At 45.2% G+C, this 14222-nt stretch overlaps 1 protein-coding gene across 2 annotated transcripts in view; it reads right to left on the bottom strand.

The window, feature by feature from the left end:
• Nucleotides 1-14222, bottom strand: part of DDX31 (DEAD-box helicase 31) — a 58258-nt gene that overhangs the window by 40480 nt on the left and 3556 nt on the right. For both annotated transcript variants that reach the window (XM_058159458.1, XM_058159457.1), the window contains exons 4-14: nt 13236-13279; nt 12311-12381; nt 11856-11920; nt 10207-10251; nt 8899-8940; nt 8367-8431; nt 7325-7444; nt 6721-6827; nt 3519-3760; nt 1910-2086; nt 6-65 (exon numbers count right to left, since the gene is read on the bottom strand). In XM_058159458.1, coding sequence (XP_058015441.1) covers nt 6-65; nt 1910-2086; nt 3519-3760; nt 6721-6827; nt 7325-7444; nt 8367-8431; nt 8899-8940; nt 10207-10251; nt 11856-11920; nt 12311-12381; nt 13236-13279 — 1038 coding nt within the window. The remainder of the gene's footprint in view (nt 1-5; nt 66-1909; nt 2087-3518; nt 3761-6720; nt 6828-7324; nt 7445-8366; nt 8432-8898; nt 8941-10206; nt 10252-11855; nt 11921-12310; nt 12382-13235; nt 13280-14222) is intronic.

Genomic DNA, 14222 nt, shown 5'->3' with positions numbered 1-14222 from the left:
CTCACCGTGCAGAGCAACACCCCGGTCTTCGATTGCAGAAAAGCCTGAAACACGGATGATCTTTCCTGCAAGGAAAAAGAGAAAACACAAAAGCGTGTATCGCCAGATCGGGCAAGTAAAACTAATTCCTTAAGAAGATTAAAAAAACAAAAAAAGACGATTGCCAAGGGTGACCAATCATTTTAATTTTCAGCTGATTTACTGACAGCCAACAAAAGGAAGACTTTGTGCAAGAACGCAGGCAGTTTTTGACCGCTGGTTTTAACAGAAATTTTACTTGTTTTAGGTTATAAATTTCAGGAGCCAAGACGCATTTTTGGCTGATGTGGCAGCGAAGCGGAAGCAGGAAACAAATGAACAAATGAATTCAGCCTTGAGTTATATTTTTTTTAGGACGTTTGGCAGAGCTGACCTCCTCTGGATATTATTTCTCGGAAGATCGATGAAACAAACGGGAAGGATTCATTTTGGAAAAGCAGCCGCCTTTCGTAGTAACTCTGCGCTATGCACAAAAGGGAGGATTTCAAAAAAGAGAGCGAGAAAGACCAGGAAAGCTGGCCTAGAATGAAGATCACCTTAGCTATAGGTGGTCCTTGACTTATGTCTGCAATGGAGCCTAACAATTTTGTTGCTAAGCAAAGCAGTTGTCAAGTGGGCTTTGCCCTATTTTACAACCTTTCCTGCCGAGGTTGCTAAGTGAATCACCAGAGTTGTTAAGTCAGCAACACGGTTTTTTTATTTTTTATTTTATTTTTATTTGCATTTATATCCTGCCCTTCTCCGAAGACTCAGGGCGGCTTACACTATGTTAGCAATAGTCTTCATCCTATTTGTATATTTATATACAAAGTCAACTTATTGCCTCCCCAACAATCTGGGTCCTCAATTTATCTACCTTATAAAGGATGGAAGGCTGAGTCAACCTTGGGCCTGGTGGGACTAGAACCTGCAGTAATTGCAAGCAGCTGCTGTTAATAACAGACTGCATTAGCAGTCTGAGCCACAGAGGCCCCTAACGGTTGTTAAATGAATCTGGGTTTTGCTTGGGTCGCAAAAAGTGATCGCATGACCTCGGGACAGTGCAACCGTCATAATTATGAGTCAGTTGCCAATTATTCTAATTCTGATCATGTGACCAGGGGCCCGGGGGGGGGGGGAGATGCTGCAACAGTCGTGTGAAAAATGTTCAAGGGCTGTTGTTACTACTAACGGTCGCTAAATGAACTACTGTAAGCGAAGGACCGTCTGTATTATTTATTTTTTTCAGCTTTTGGAAGCTTCCAAAGAAAGGGGGGGAAAAAAATCCCCAATAAGCAAATTTCAACGTCGCTATATACGAACTGTGGAAAAGATCTGTCACTAGACAAATCTGGAATGTCAAGGGTCACATTCTTTTTTATTGAAAAAGTTTTTACAAAAATTTTCCCCCTCCCTTTCCCCCCTCCTCCAAAACCCCCCTCTTCCTTCCACCCCCCTCCCCCCCGGATTTCCCAGAACAAACACAAGGTATAGTTCAAAAGAAAAAAACAATCATTCGCTAAATTTTCCCTAATTATACAAATTATAATCCTCCCCTTCTTCTCAAATCCTAACTTCCCCCATACAAATCAAAGATAAATACATTCTAATCATTCAAAAGCAATCGGATACCTCTTAATCCGATATCTATTTTGCGTATATTCAATCCATTTTTTTCTATTCAGTTAGATATTTTTCTTGTGTAGTGTCTTGCAAAAAAGGCTGAGATTTTGGCCATCTCAGCCAAATTAGCAACTTTCAATATCCATTCTTCTATTGTAGGTAACTCTTTTTTCTTCCAGTATTGTCAAGGGTCACATTCTTAAATAGATGTTTAAGAAAAAGCGGGGGAGGGAAGGGCAGGGAGTTTATAGGAAAAAGTTGAACTCACCTCTTGTTTCATGTCACCGTGCAGACGTGCAAAAGACAGAGGAGAAAGAAGGGCTGGTGCTAACCCTGATCCTCCATCCCCAGACGCCTCGCCCAACACTTTTTGGAAGAGGACGTAATGAAACTCCACTTGCTCGCGACTCGAGAAGAAAACGATCATCTTGTGGCGTTTTTCGAACTGGAGAGGGGACAAAACCCGAGGTCAATGTGGACGACACATTGGAGGGTTAGTGCAGGCGAAAAGGGGGAGGCGGCGGAACTTGGAGGGCGGGGCGGAGTCAAAAGAGGTACCAGCCTACAATCTCTACGTAGCCGCAAGGAAACGGTATCAAATCTGCCTTGAACTCCATTGACCCTTTATCTAACTCTAGGCAGGCGCTAACCCTTAGTTGAGAAGGTTCCTACGCAAAGGCGGTTTAATTGGGCTTTCCTGTGTGCATCTGGTCTTTCGCACCTGACCGTTAGGGGAAACATAGCACTAAGATTAAGGAAGATGTCTTTGATAGAGAGATAGAGACAGAGAGAGAGAGATAAATAAAGAAGAAGGGGACGGCAGAGAACGAGGTGGCTGGATGCAGTCACTGAAGCAGTAGGCATGAGTTTAAATGGACTCCAGAGGATGGTAGAGGACAGGAAAGCCAGGAGGAACATTGTCCATGGGGTCATGATGGGTCGGACACGACTTCGCAACTAACAACAACAAAGTAGTGTAGAGTGTAGAATAGTAGAGTAGAGTAGAATAGAATGTAGAGTAGACTAGAAAGCAGAATAGAATAGAAATGGAAATAGGAATGGAATGGAGTAGAGTAGAGTAGAAAATAATGTAGAGTAGAGTAGAGTAGAGTGTAGAGTAGAGCAGAGGCAGTAAATGAATGTTTGCAAATTTGAGAACTACTAGTTCAATGAATTGGTAACGTGTCAGTCCGTTTCTGAATGTTATCTGGACATTTTGGACTTAAAACATGTTTTGCTTCAGGAGCTGAGCTGATAACCCAAATTCAATAAACAAAGAAAACATTTCCATCAGTCATTTTTCTTACTCTTGGTAGAGAGTATATAAGGAAAAGGTCCCACTCGCACATATGTGCTAGTCGTTCCTGACTCTAGGGGGCGGTGCTCATCTCCATTTCAAAGCCGAAGAGCCAGCGCTGTCCGAAGACGTCTCCGTGGTCATGTGGCCGGCATGACTCAATGCCAAAGGTGCACGGAACGCTGTTCCCTTCCCACCAAAGGTGGCCCCTATTTTTTTTGCTTGCATTTTTTTTTTTACGTGCTTTCAAACTGCTAGGTTGGCAGAAGCTGGAACAAGTCATGGGAGCTCACCCCATTACGTGACACTAGGGATTCGAACCGCTGAACTGCCGACCTTTTGATCGACAAGCTCAGTGTTTTAGCCGCTGAGCCACCAAGTCCATAGAGGGTAAAGAATCCACTTTTCTGATCACCTGGCTTTTCTTATAACTAGTTCAAATCTCTTGTGTTGTAAATGTTGTACCTTGATGAATGTATCTTTTCTTTTATGTACACTGAGAGCCTATGCACCAAGACAAATTCCTTGTGTGTCCAATCACACTTGGCCAATAAAATTCTATTCTATTCTATTCTATTACCTTGAATTTTCCATAAATGAAAGCCGCCAACGTCACTAGTCTCAGCTTGCTCGGGACCATGACCACGTTCTGACGGAGTGTTTCTGGCACAGCAAAACTGCCCTGTTCCTTCTTGGCAGCAATAACGCCGACATCCTCCCGGAGACAGACTTTTTCCTGAGCCGGATTTGAACCCGGGGCTTCTGACGCCACGGTAATGCAGGCAGGGTCTTGCAAGCTGATATGGGCTAACCTTGAGACCCCTGTGGCCAATCGGCGGGTGAAGAAGGAGAAGAAATATGTAACAAGCAGAGCAGGCAAATGGATTGCTTTGATCGAAGAAGAAAAAAATAATAAGACAATTACTTCGTTAATAAACCATTCGTTTAGTGACCGTTCCAAGTTACAAGGGCACTGAAAACAGACCGTTTTTCCCACTTACGACCGTTGAAAAATTCAGAGGCTGGACAACTGACTCGTATTTATGACGGGCGCAGCGTCTTAATGTCACGTCGTCCCCTTTTGCGACCAATAGGGAAGACAGATTCACTCAACAACCAGGTGACTCACTTAACAAATGCAATGGCTCACTTTAACAGCCACGGCAAGGAAGGTCGTAAAAAGAGGGAAAACTCACTCAACAACGGTCTCGCTTAGCAACGGAACTTTTAGGCTTCATTGTAGTCCTAGGTCGAGGGTTACCTGTATATTATCTTGTCTTTTTTATTTTATTTTTTTTAACACTTATTTGTAACGCTGGTCTGTGACTGTAATAAAAATTACTATTGTCATTATTGTCATTGTCAACACAACCAAGCCCTGTTCACACACACACACACACACACGGCTTTAAATATTTGAGCCTTGCAAGCGCAAATATTTTGTGATTTCTTAGATCCGAAAAAACTCTCTCTATTGGTGATTTTTTTAGAGAGCGGCAAAGACAGAAACGAACAACGTAATCCCAAAATTATCACAGCGAGTTTGGCTCTTTTTGAAATATTTTCAAGGAATCCCTTTCGGCAAATTTGGGAGTTTCCTAGCCACTGGACAATGGGACCCGGTGGCTCAGTGGCTAAGACGCTGAGCTTGTCAATCGGAAGGTCGGCAGTTCAGCGGTTCGAATCCCTAGTGCTCCCGCGTAACGGGGGTGAGCTCCCGTGACTTGTCCCAGCTTCTGCCAACCTAGCAGTTCGAAAGCAGGTAAAAAATGCAAGGGCCGCGGTGTGGCTCAGGCTGTAAGAAGCCTGTTATTAAAACACAGCTGCCTGCAATTACTGCAGGTTCTAGTCCCACCAGGCCCAAGGTTGACTCAGCCTTCCATCCTTTATAAGGTAGGTAAAATGAGGACCCAGATTGTTGGGGGGGGCAATAAGTTGACTTTGTAAATATACAAATAGAATGAGACTATTGCCTTACACACTGTAAGCCGCCCTGAGTCTTTGGAGAAGGGTGGGATATAAATGTAAATTAAAAAAAAAAAGTAGAAAAATAGGGACCCCCTTTGGTGGGAAGGTAACAAAGTTCTGTGCGCCTTTGGCATTAAGTCATGCCAGCCACAGGACCACGGAGACGTCCTCAGACAGCGCTGGCTCTTCGGCTTTGAAATGGAGACGAGCACCGCCCCCTGGAGTCGGGAACGACTAACACATATGTACAAGGGGAACCTTTAGCCACTGGACAGAAAATTCTTGGAATGGAATTGGCAAAACGAATCTTCTCACCAGCTGGATTGGGATCAGCTTCCGGCATTTTTAGTTATCAAGTCCCCGAGATAATACAAATTCCTACTAGAGGTAAAACCCAAAACTGGTTAAAGTGGTTGAAGTTATTAGGGGTTAAAGGTGTCAGACTAGAAACTAGATTGTGAGTTCTAGTCCCGCCCAATGTATAAAAAGCTGGCTGGATGACTTTGGGCCAATCACCAGAAGATGGTGAGTTCTAGTTCCACCTTAGGCATGAAAGCCAGCTGGGTGACGTTAGGCCAGTCCCTCTCTCTCAGCCTAACCCACCTCACAGGGTTGTTGTTATGGGGAAACTAGGAGGAGGAAGGAGGGTTGGGTATATTCACCGCCTTGAGTTACTTATATAAAATAATAAAAGCAGGATTAAAAATTAAAAAGGCAACATTATGTTCAGTGGTCTTAGGGGTTTAAAAACAACCCTAGCTGACATGTTGTTTTTGAGAGCCACCATTTTTTCTTTACCCATAATGCCCTGGAGCAATGTGGCAGAACTGCATGCTGGGAAAATTAAAGAGAGGATTAAAAAAGGCCAGCCTGGTCAAAGAGAGAGAACAAACCTCAACGCATTGATGATTTCATAGCTGATACAGCAAAGCTAAACCTGCATTGGTTGATCCAATCAATTCTTTTTTTTTATTTATTGAATTTATTTGCCACCCATCTCGCTTTAGGTGACTCTGGGCAGCTTACAGCACAAACATAACATAATAACAGAGTTGGAAGGGACCTTGGAGGTCTTCTAGTCCAACCCCCTGCCCAGGCAGGAAACTCTACACCATTTCAGACAAATGGCTATCCAACATCTTTTTAAAAACTTCCAGTGTTGGAGCATTCACAACTTCTAGAGGCAAGTTGTTCCACTGGTTAATTGTTCTCACTGTCAGGAAATTTCTCCTTAGTTCTAAGTTGCTTCTCTCCTTGATGAGTTTCCACCCATTGCTTCTTGTTCTGCCCAAACAGCATTAAAATCTCCAACAACAACTCCTCCTAACCCAGTAAAATCACAATCATGTGGATCAACAATAAAGAGCTGGCCATGACTCCATCACTGGAGGTTTTTAAGAAGAGATTGGACAACCATTTGCAGGGGGTTGGACTAGACGACCTCCAAGGCCCCTCCCAACTCTGGTTATTCTGTTAGGACAGGGGTCGGCAACCTTAAACACTCCAAGAGCCATTTGGAACCCGTTTCCCGCAGAAAAGAAAACACCGGGAGCCACAAAACCCTTCCCCTTGCCTGACTATTTCTTGAGCGGCCACAAAACTAGCATGTGTAGTTGAATTAAACGTTCTGTTTTCTTCTGAAACTTGGGGTTGGGGTTGGGGTTGGGGTTGGGGTTGGGGTTGGGGTTGGGGTTGGGGTTGGGGTTGTGACACATATTTTGAGCGACAGGGAGTCGCAGTAGAGGGGTGAAAGAGCCACATGCGGCTCCAGAGCCCCAGGGTTGCTGACACAACTGTGTTGGGATTACACTCACCTTCAGAAAGTGTGGCTGACAAAAGAACGTTTTGCCGTTTCGGGCTGGCTGCATTGACAGCATTCAATATGGCGGCCACGGCCTTTTCAAAGCCCAGATCCAATATTCTGGGAGGGAAAAAAAAAGGGGAGAGAAATGGGAAATCAGTCCAGAAACACCTTACACCCATTGTGGTTTACGGAGTACGATGAACAATTTTGGAAGGGGAAAAAAAAAAAAGATGTTTAGAGACTTGATTTGCCCGTGTTATCTTTCACTTAATTTTCCATTCAATTAAAAAAAAAACCAACAACGATGAAAATCCTGAAATGAAAAACTAGCCTCTCAACTTTCAACGTTTAGTACTCTAAAGCTCAGTGAATTTGCTTTCTCTATCTCGTTGTTTCCTTTTATTGATATAGACAGATAGACAGAGAGGTATAACACGTCTATACCCCGCCTGCAAGCATATAGAAAATTCAGGTAGTCCTTGAGTTATAACCGTTCGTTTAGTGACGGCGGGGGTGAAAAATTTGACTGTCCTTTCACTTCATGGTTGCAGAGGGGGAAATCCACTTTTCTCCCCTAAGCAGATCTTTCTATCAACTATCCAGGAAGCTCCTACCTGTCAGCCTCATCCAGAATCAACCAACGGATACAGCGGAAGTGAATGCATTGGGTAGATTTGATGTGATCCACCAGCCGTCCAGGAGTTGCCACCAGGATATTTATTCCTTTGCGTAATCTGAAGGAAGGAAGGAAGGAGATAGGAATGGGAAGGAAGGAAGGAAGGAAGGAAGGAAGGAAGGAAGGAAGGAAGGAAGGAAGGAAGGAAGGAGAGAATGGGAGGGAGGGAAGGAGGGAGGGAATGGGAGGGGGGAAGAAGAAAGGAAGAAGGTTAAAAGGGAAGGAAAGAACAAAAGAAGATAAAAGGGGAAGGGAGGGAGGAGAAGAATGGAATGGATGGACGCATGGATGAATGAAGGGAAGGCAACAGGAATGAGGGAGGGAGAGAGAAAGGGAGGAGATCGGAATGGGAGGGATGGATGGAGGGAAGGAAGGAACAGGAATGAGAAAGAAGGGAGGGAGGGAGGAAGGAAAGGAGGGAGGGAGGAGATAGTAATGGGATGGATGCATGGACGGAAGGAAGGGAATGAGGAGGAAGGGAGGGAGGGAGGGAGGAGATAGGAATGGGATGGATGCATGGAGGCATGGATGAATGGAGGGAAGGCAACAGGAATGAGGAGGGAGGGAGGGAGGAGATAGGAATTGGATGGAGGGAAGGAAAGAAGGAAGGAACAGGAATGAGAAGAGAGGGAGGGAGGAGGAATGGGAGGGAGGGAGGGAGGGAAGGAACAGGAATGAGAAGGAAGGGAGGGAGGGAGGAAGAAAAGGAGGGAAGGAGAAGGGAGGAATGGGATGGAGGGAGAGAGAAAGAAAGGGAAGGAACAGGAATGAGAAGAGAGGGAGGGAGGGAGGAAGGAAAGGAGGGAGGGAGGAGATAGGAATGGGATGGAGGGAGGGAGGGAGGGAAGGAAGGAATGAAAATGAATGGATGGGAAGGAGGGAGGGAGGAAGAAAAGGAGGGAAGAGAGAGAAAGGAGGTTTTATTTTCCAGAAAACCAGGGAAGGCCCCTTCCGTTTGAGACGCTTCCCACAGCCCTTACCTGGCTTTTTCCGATTTCTTCTTTTCGCCCCCCATCAAGACTCCGGGTACAATCCAGGTAAAAGGCTTTAAAAAAATGCAGGAAACGGAGACAGCGAGAGTTGTGGAGGGGGAAGGAATTAAGCCTGTTTAGTATCCGTCGCTGGTTTCTTTTCTTGTTTTGTTTTCTCTGGCAGAAACGTCTGGCCAGGGGCCACATCCAAGAGGGCCACCATTTTGTGAGGCCAGGCTTCCTCCACCTTATTATGCACCTTAACCGCATAATGCACTGAAGACCTCGAACAGAGAGCAAGACGAAGGCCCCGCAAACGTTACCTCCCAAAATGATCAACCTTTCCCTAAACAGGTGTTTGGTTTGGTTTTTAAGATACGAACTCTTTCCTCAACCTCAAGCCCCACCTTGTGTGATCCAGTGGAGGAGAAAAAACAAACCCAGATCTCTTAAAGAAAACCCATTTTTCCAGAGAGGGAGATGCCCGAGACAATAAACTGACATGAATTACGTCTGCCATCTCTTTGTAATCCATGCTTACCTTTAAGAGTTTCTGGAGGGTTTCAAAACTCTGTAGAACGAGCTAGAAAGAAGAAGAAACAAAAGTTAGGATACATTACACCATTCAAACCATTTATTAGGTGCCTTTAACTACTATTTATCCCCTAAATATGAGCTTTCGCCACAACCCTCGTGTTGTGACCCAGGCCCAAAGAGGTAGCAGGAAACTCAGTCCGTGGGGGGGAAAAAACCAACTTTATTCGAACAGCTGGGAATTACTTCATTCCCAGCGTCGTTCAACTCAAATTAAAGCAAATTCTTCCCAACACAAATTCTTCAGACCTATCGCAAACCTCGGTCCAATTAGGCAAACTGCCAAAGGGCCTTTCTTGGCAAACGTTCAGAAGTCACAAAAATAAATGCAAGATGTAGATGAAGAAGACGAAGCTATCAACATTGTTTTCCGGCAAAGCCCAAACGCCGTTGCTGGTCTGTTTTAAGCCTTATGGGAGGGGCCAGTTATCTCCTGGCCTTACTCCTGAGTTGTCCTTTTTGATTGAGCTGCTCTTGCCTTCTGGCAGCTCTTCTCATGCATGCATTAGGAACAGGCTCCTCCTGTTCCTCTGCCTCACTACTATCAGGCTCTGGAGTCCACACCTCACTTCCCGATGGCCCTGGCCTCACCTCAGCCTCATCACTGTCCGACTCCGTTGCCAGCTCCGCAGGCTGTTGGCGGACCACAACACCTAGCTATCTGTTGTTAAAAACATACAGGGTTTGCTACTCTGGAGACAAACGCCAGCATGTCGTATCAATTCTCCCCAATTCTGGTGTTCGGGGGTCTTAGATTAGCGCCCATCATCCCCTGCCAGTTTGCTGGCTGGGGAGGATGGGAATGGTCCGCACTTGCAGGGGGAAGAGAATTGATCGATTCCAGGTGAACCGCACGACGACCAATCAGGTTAGATTAGATTAGATTTATTGGATTTTTATATCGCCCTTCTCCTGAAGGGTCCAGTAAACATGTGGTGGCATTCAACCTCCCCAACAACTGTCCATGTCCTCGGGAGTCACAGGGTCAAATCCATCCCAAACAGTCTCAACAAGACGAGTCTCCGCCCTCTCACCTGGATCTACCCAATTTTGATCCAACCCATCCCGAAGCGGAACGATTTTATCGTATAGATAACCACTAAACTCCTCGGCACGGCCCTGTAAGGGGTCCTCCCGCACCTCCTGTTGAAGGTTGACTTTTAAGTAGCGATTCTACTCTCAAAGGCATCGCTGGACGTGAAATCAGCAAATCAAGATAAACATTAATTTAGGAAGGTGAGGTAAGTAAACTCACCTCTCTGGTTGGAACCAGGATAAGGGCATAGGGTCCATCACTGCGCTAGAGAAAGCAATAGGGAGACACGGAGGTCAGGCAGAGGGGCAAAACAGAATAGGAGGCTATTGATAGGAGAGAATATTTGTAGCTCAGGGTTGAGCTGGGAAGTGGCTCACCAGGCTAATGTAGCCTGTTATTAACACACAGCTGCCTGCAGTTACAATTACTGGCAAGTTCAAGCCCCACCAGGCCCAAGGTTGACTCAGCCTTCCATCCTTTATAAGGTAGGTAAAATGAGGACCCAGATTGTTGGGGGGGGGGCAATAAGTTGACTTTGTATATAAATATACAAATAGGATGAAGACTATTGCCTTACACAATGTAAGCCGCCCTGAGCCTTCGGAGAAGGGCGGGATATAAATTCAAAAAAAAACAAAACAATTTTGGGGTCCTTGGTGCTCTCTGAGCGGGGGGTTTTCCGTTACCAGACTAGGCAACATCATCAGCGCTAGTGACTGTGCCAAATTACCTATGCTAGTAAAAGAACTTTGAAAGATATCTCGCTTCGGAGTCCAGAAGGCTTTTCCGGAACGCTGATATGCGGTTTGCTCCGTTTATTATACACAGTAGCTCAAATCTTGGGCGTTTTCTTGCAGACTTTTCATGACCCAACTAGGTAACACCTTCAGTGTTAAGTGAGTGTGGCTTGCTCCCTGTTTATATACAGTAGCTCTGAGCTGGGTTGTTTTCAGGCAGGCGTTTCATTGCCCCAAAATATTGCCTCTGGTGGCTCAGCAGACTAAGACAGTCTGTTATTAACAGCAGCTGCTTGCAATTACTGCAGGTTCAAGCCCCACCAGGCCCAAGGTTGACTCAGCCTTCCATCCTTTACAAGGTAGGTAAAATGAGGACCCAGATTGTTGGGGGCAATAAAGTTGACTTTGTATATAATATACAAATGGATGAAGACTATTGCTTGACATAGTGTAAGCCGCCTGAGTCTTCGGAGAAGGGCGGGATATAAATTCAAAAAAAAACAAAACAATTTTGGGGTCCTTGGTGCTCTCTGAGCGGGGGGTTTTCCGTTACCAGACTAGGCAACATCATCAGCGCTAGTGACTGTGCCAAATTACCTATGCTAGTAAAAGAACTTTGAAAGATATCTCGCTTCGGAGTCCAGAAGGCTTTTCCGGAACGCTGATATGCGGTTTGCTCCGTTTATTATACACAGTAGCTCAAATCTTGGGCGTTTTCTTGCAGACTTTTCATGACCCAACTAGGTAACACCTTCAGTGTTAAGTGAGTGTGGCTTGCTCCCTGTTTATATACAGTAGCTCTGAGCTGGGTTGTTTTCAGGCAGGCGTTTCATTGCCCCAAAATATTGCCTCTGGTGGCTCAGCAGACTAAGACAGTCTGTTATTAACAGCAGCTGCTTGCAATTACTGCAGGTTCAAGCCCCACCAGGCCCAAGGTTGACTCAGCCTTCCATCCTTTACAAGGTAGGTAAAATGAGGACCCAGATTGTTGGGGGGGCAATAAAAGTTGACTTTGTATATAATATACAAATGGATGAAGACTATTGCTTGACATAGTGTAAGCCGCCCTGAGTCTTCGGAGAAGGGCGGGATATAAATGCAAAAAAAAAAAAAGAAGAAGTCTGTGCTTACCTTGATTTTGGGCTCCAGCTTTTGCAAGGATTGTACGAGGGGGATGCTATAAGCAAGTGTCTTTCCTTGAAGAGAGTAACGGGGAAGGACAGAAGGAAGGAAGGAAGGAAGGAAGGAAGGAAGGAAGGAAGGAAGGAAGGAAGGAGATGGGAATGAGAATCAGGGAAGGAAAGGGGGAGGGAGGGAGGGAAGGAAGGGAGGGAGGTAGGTTAGAAAAATACAATTCAATCAAAAAACAATAATTTCTAACAGAAACTGTCAGCAGAATTTTGCAGATCTTTAATGGCTCCATAGCATCACTTAAGAAACCCCCAAAGCAGGCCCAGTCCCATTTACCTGTGGAGACCCTCTTAAGCACGAGAGGGTCTTTCAAACCATCAGGATGCACCGTCTCCATTCTAGTCAGCCCTGCGTTGATAGTCGCTCCCAAACAGGAGCAGTTAAAAAATTCTCACCTGAGCCCGTCTGTGATCGGATCCGAGCGTCCTTCCCTTGCAGCAATGTGGGAATGGTCTCCTTCTGAACACTGGGTGGGTTTGAGAGACAAAATGAGACCTATCAAATCAAGAAATTGTAAAGCAACGAGGCCAATCAGGCAACTCTTTCACCGATAAGCTGTGTTCGTTCTGCCCTTGGAGCCCGTGTCATTTCCACTTGTGCGGTTTTTCACCGTTACTCATTGCTGGAAATGCTTTTTTTTAATCTGGCATTCTGGATTGTTTTTTGAGCTTTTGTGTAGATAGACAAACACAGACATGCGGTAACGTAATTTCGTAACTAAAATGGTTTCGATTGATTCGGTTATGTCTTTCTGCGTAGATACGATAGCTTTATCTGATCTTTGGTGCGCATGTACATACAAAAAGACAGAAGCGTGAAATAGCTTTACTTCTGAGAATTTATATTGTACATACTTTATACAGTATATATATATCGTGTGTCAGGGGAGAACGGCTATTGGTTCGTACCGGTTCGGGTGAACCGGTAGTAAAAAAAAAGTGCTACCGGTTCGTCTGAACTGCTATTTCCGACGATCAGCTGTGCCGCGTGATTTATATTCTGCAGGAAATCCTGCTTTCTAGCGAATCTAAATCACGCAGCACAGCTTTTCCCTCCACCTCGCTGTTCTACTTACCTTCAAATGTCTTTTTCCGTGTTTTTGTATATATAGGTGTGTGCGCACACACATGGGGGGCTGGAAGAGACTGACTTTGCTTCATTCTGCTGCGTGCAGCTTCAGTGTTGACAGTATGTATATAAGTACAGACACCTAAAATGGCTTTAACCGAGTTTGGTATCTGTTTGTATGTATACAGGTATTTGTTTGTTAGAATATATTTCTTGCATTCATATGCCCCAAACAAACATAGATCCTCTTACCTGGTCATGCTTGATAGTTTCAAGGACGAGGTTATTGTTGAAGTCTGGTAACAGGAAAAAAAAATTAAATTTAAGGGTTAGTGCTAGAATTGTGTTATGACCACAGTTACATTAGGCTCAAAGATTAGTTTAGCATAATACTTTAATTGTGCTTAACTATGGTTTGTTTCAACATTGCTTATTGAAAAAGCTATTGTGTTCGAGTTCCCTTCCCACACTGACCTATGAAGCAAAGGAAAAATCGGTGTCCACACAGAGCCGAAAGGTGATATACTGTGAATTGTCATACAAATGTATACACAACTACTTACTGTATTTTTCAGAGTTTCATGACCCAACTAGGTAACTTCATCAATGTTAGAAGGGAATGGGACTTTCCTCTCTGTTTATATACAGAAGCTCTGAGCTTGGTGGTTTTCTTGCAGACGTTTCATGACCCAACTAGGTAACATCATCAGTGCTAGAAAGTGACAGTGGGTAGAAGCTGCCTGTCATGTCCCACCCCACACTCCAACAAACGAGTCAAGGAAGTCCGCAACAGACTTGGCAACGAAGCCTCTGCAGCTTGCCAAGTCCCTTCGAGGTTTATCAGGGCAGGCGGGAGTCCAAGTTGTGACTTCAGCGATAGGGTCCGGTATCAGCAAACTCGATAAGACTTTGCTTGATTCAAGGTTGGAATGCCAAAAGCAGGTCCTTTACATAGGCTGTGGGGTGTGGCTCCATGACTCAGCATTTATCCAGGCCTGCCCCACCCCTCCTTCTGCTGGCGTCACCTCTCAGATCTCCAGAAGCGAGGGTCCTCCCATCTGAATTGTCTTCAGCTGGATCTGCTGTCACTAATTCCAGCACCTGGCTGGCTTCCTGCTCACACGCTGTATGAGTGAAGTTTATCGGGCTTGTCCTTTCACTCCTGGAATCCTCTCCGGGCATGGGGCCAGGGCCGGGGGCTGGAGGCATGACAGGCCGTTCATCTTCATTATCAGACTC

This window comes from Ahaetulla prasina, chromosome 16, assembly GCF_028640845.1.
Source record: "Ahaetulla prasina isolate Xishuangbanna chromosome 16, ASM2864084v1, whole genome shotgun sequence".
NCBI lineage: Eukaryota > Metazoa > Chordata > Lepidosauria > Squamata > Colubridae > Ahaetulla > Ahaetulla prasina.
Note: the sequence above shows the minus strand (reverse complement) of the source record. Positions and strands in the feature narration are given on the sequence as shown.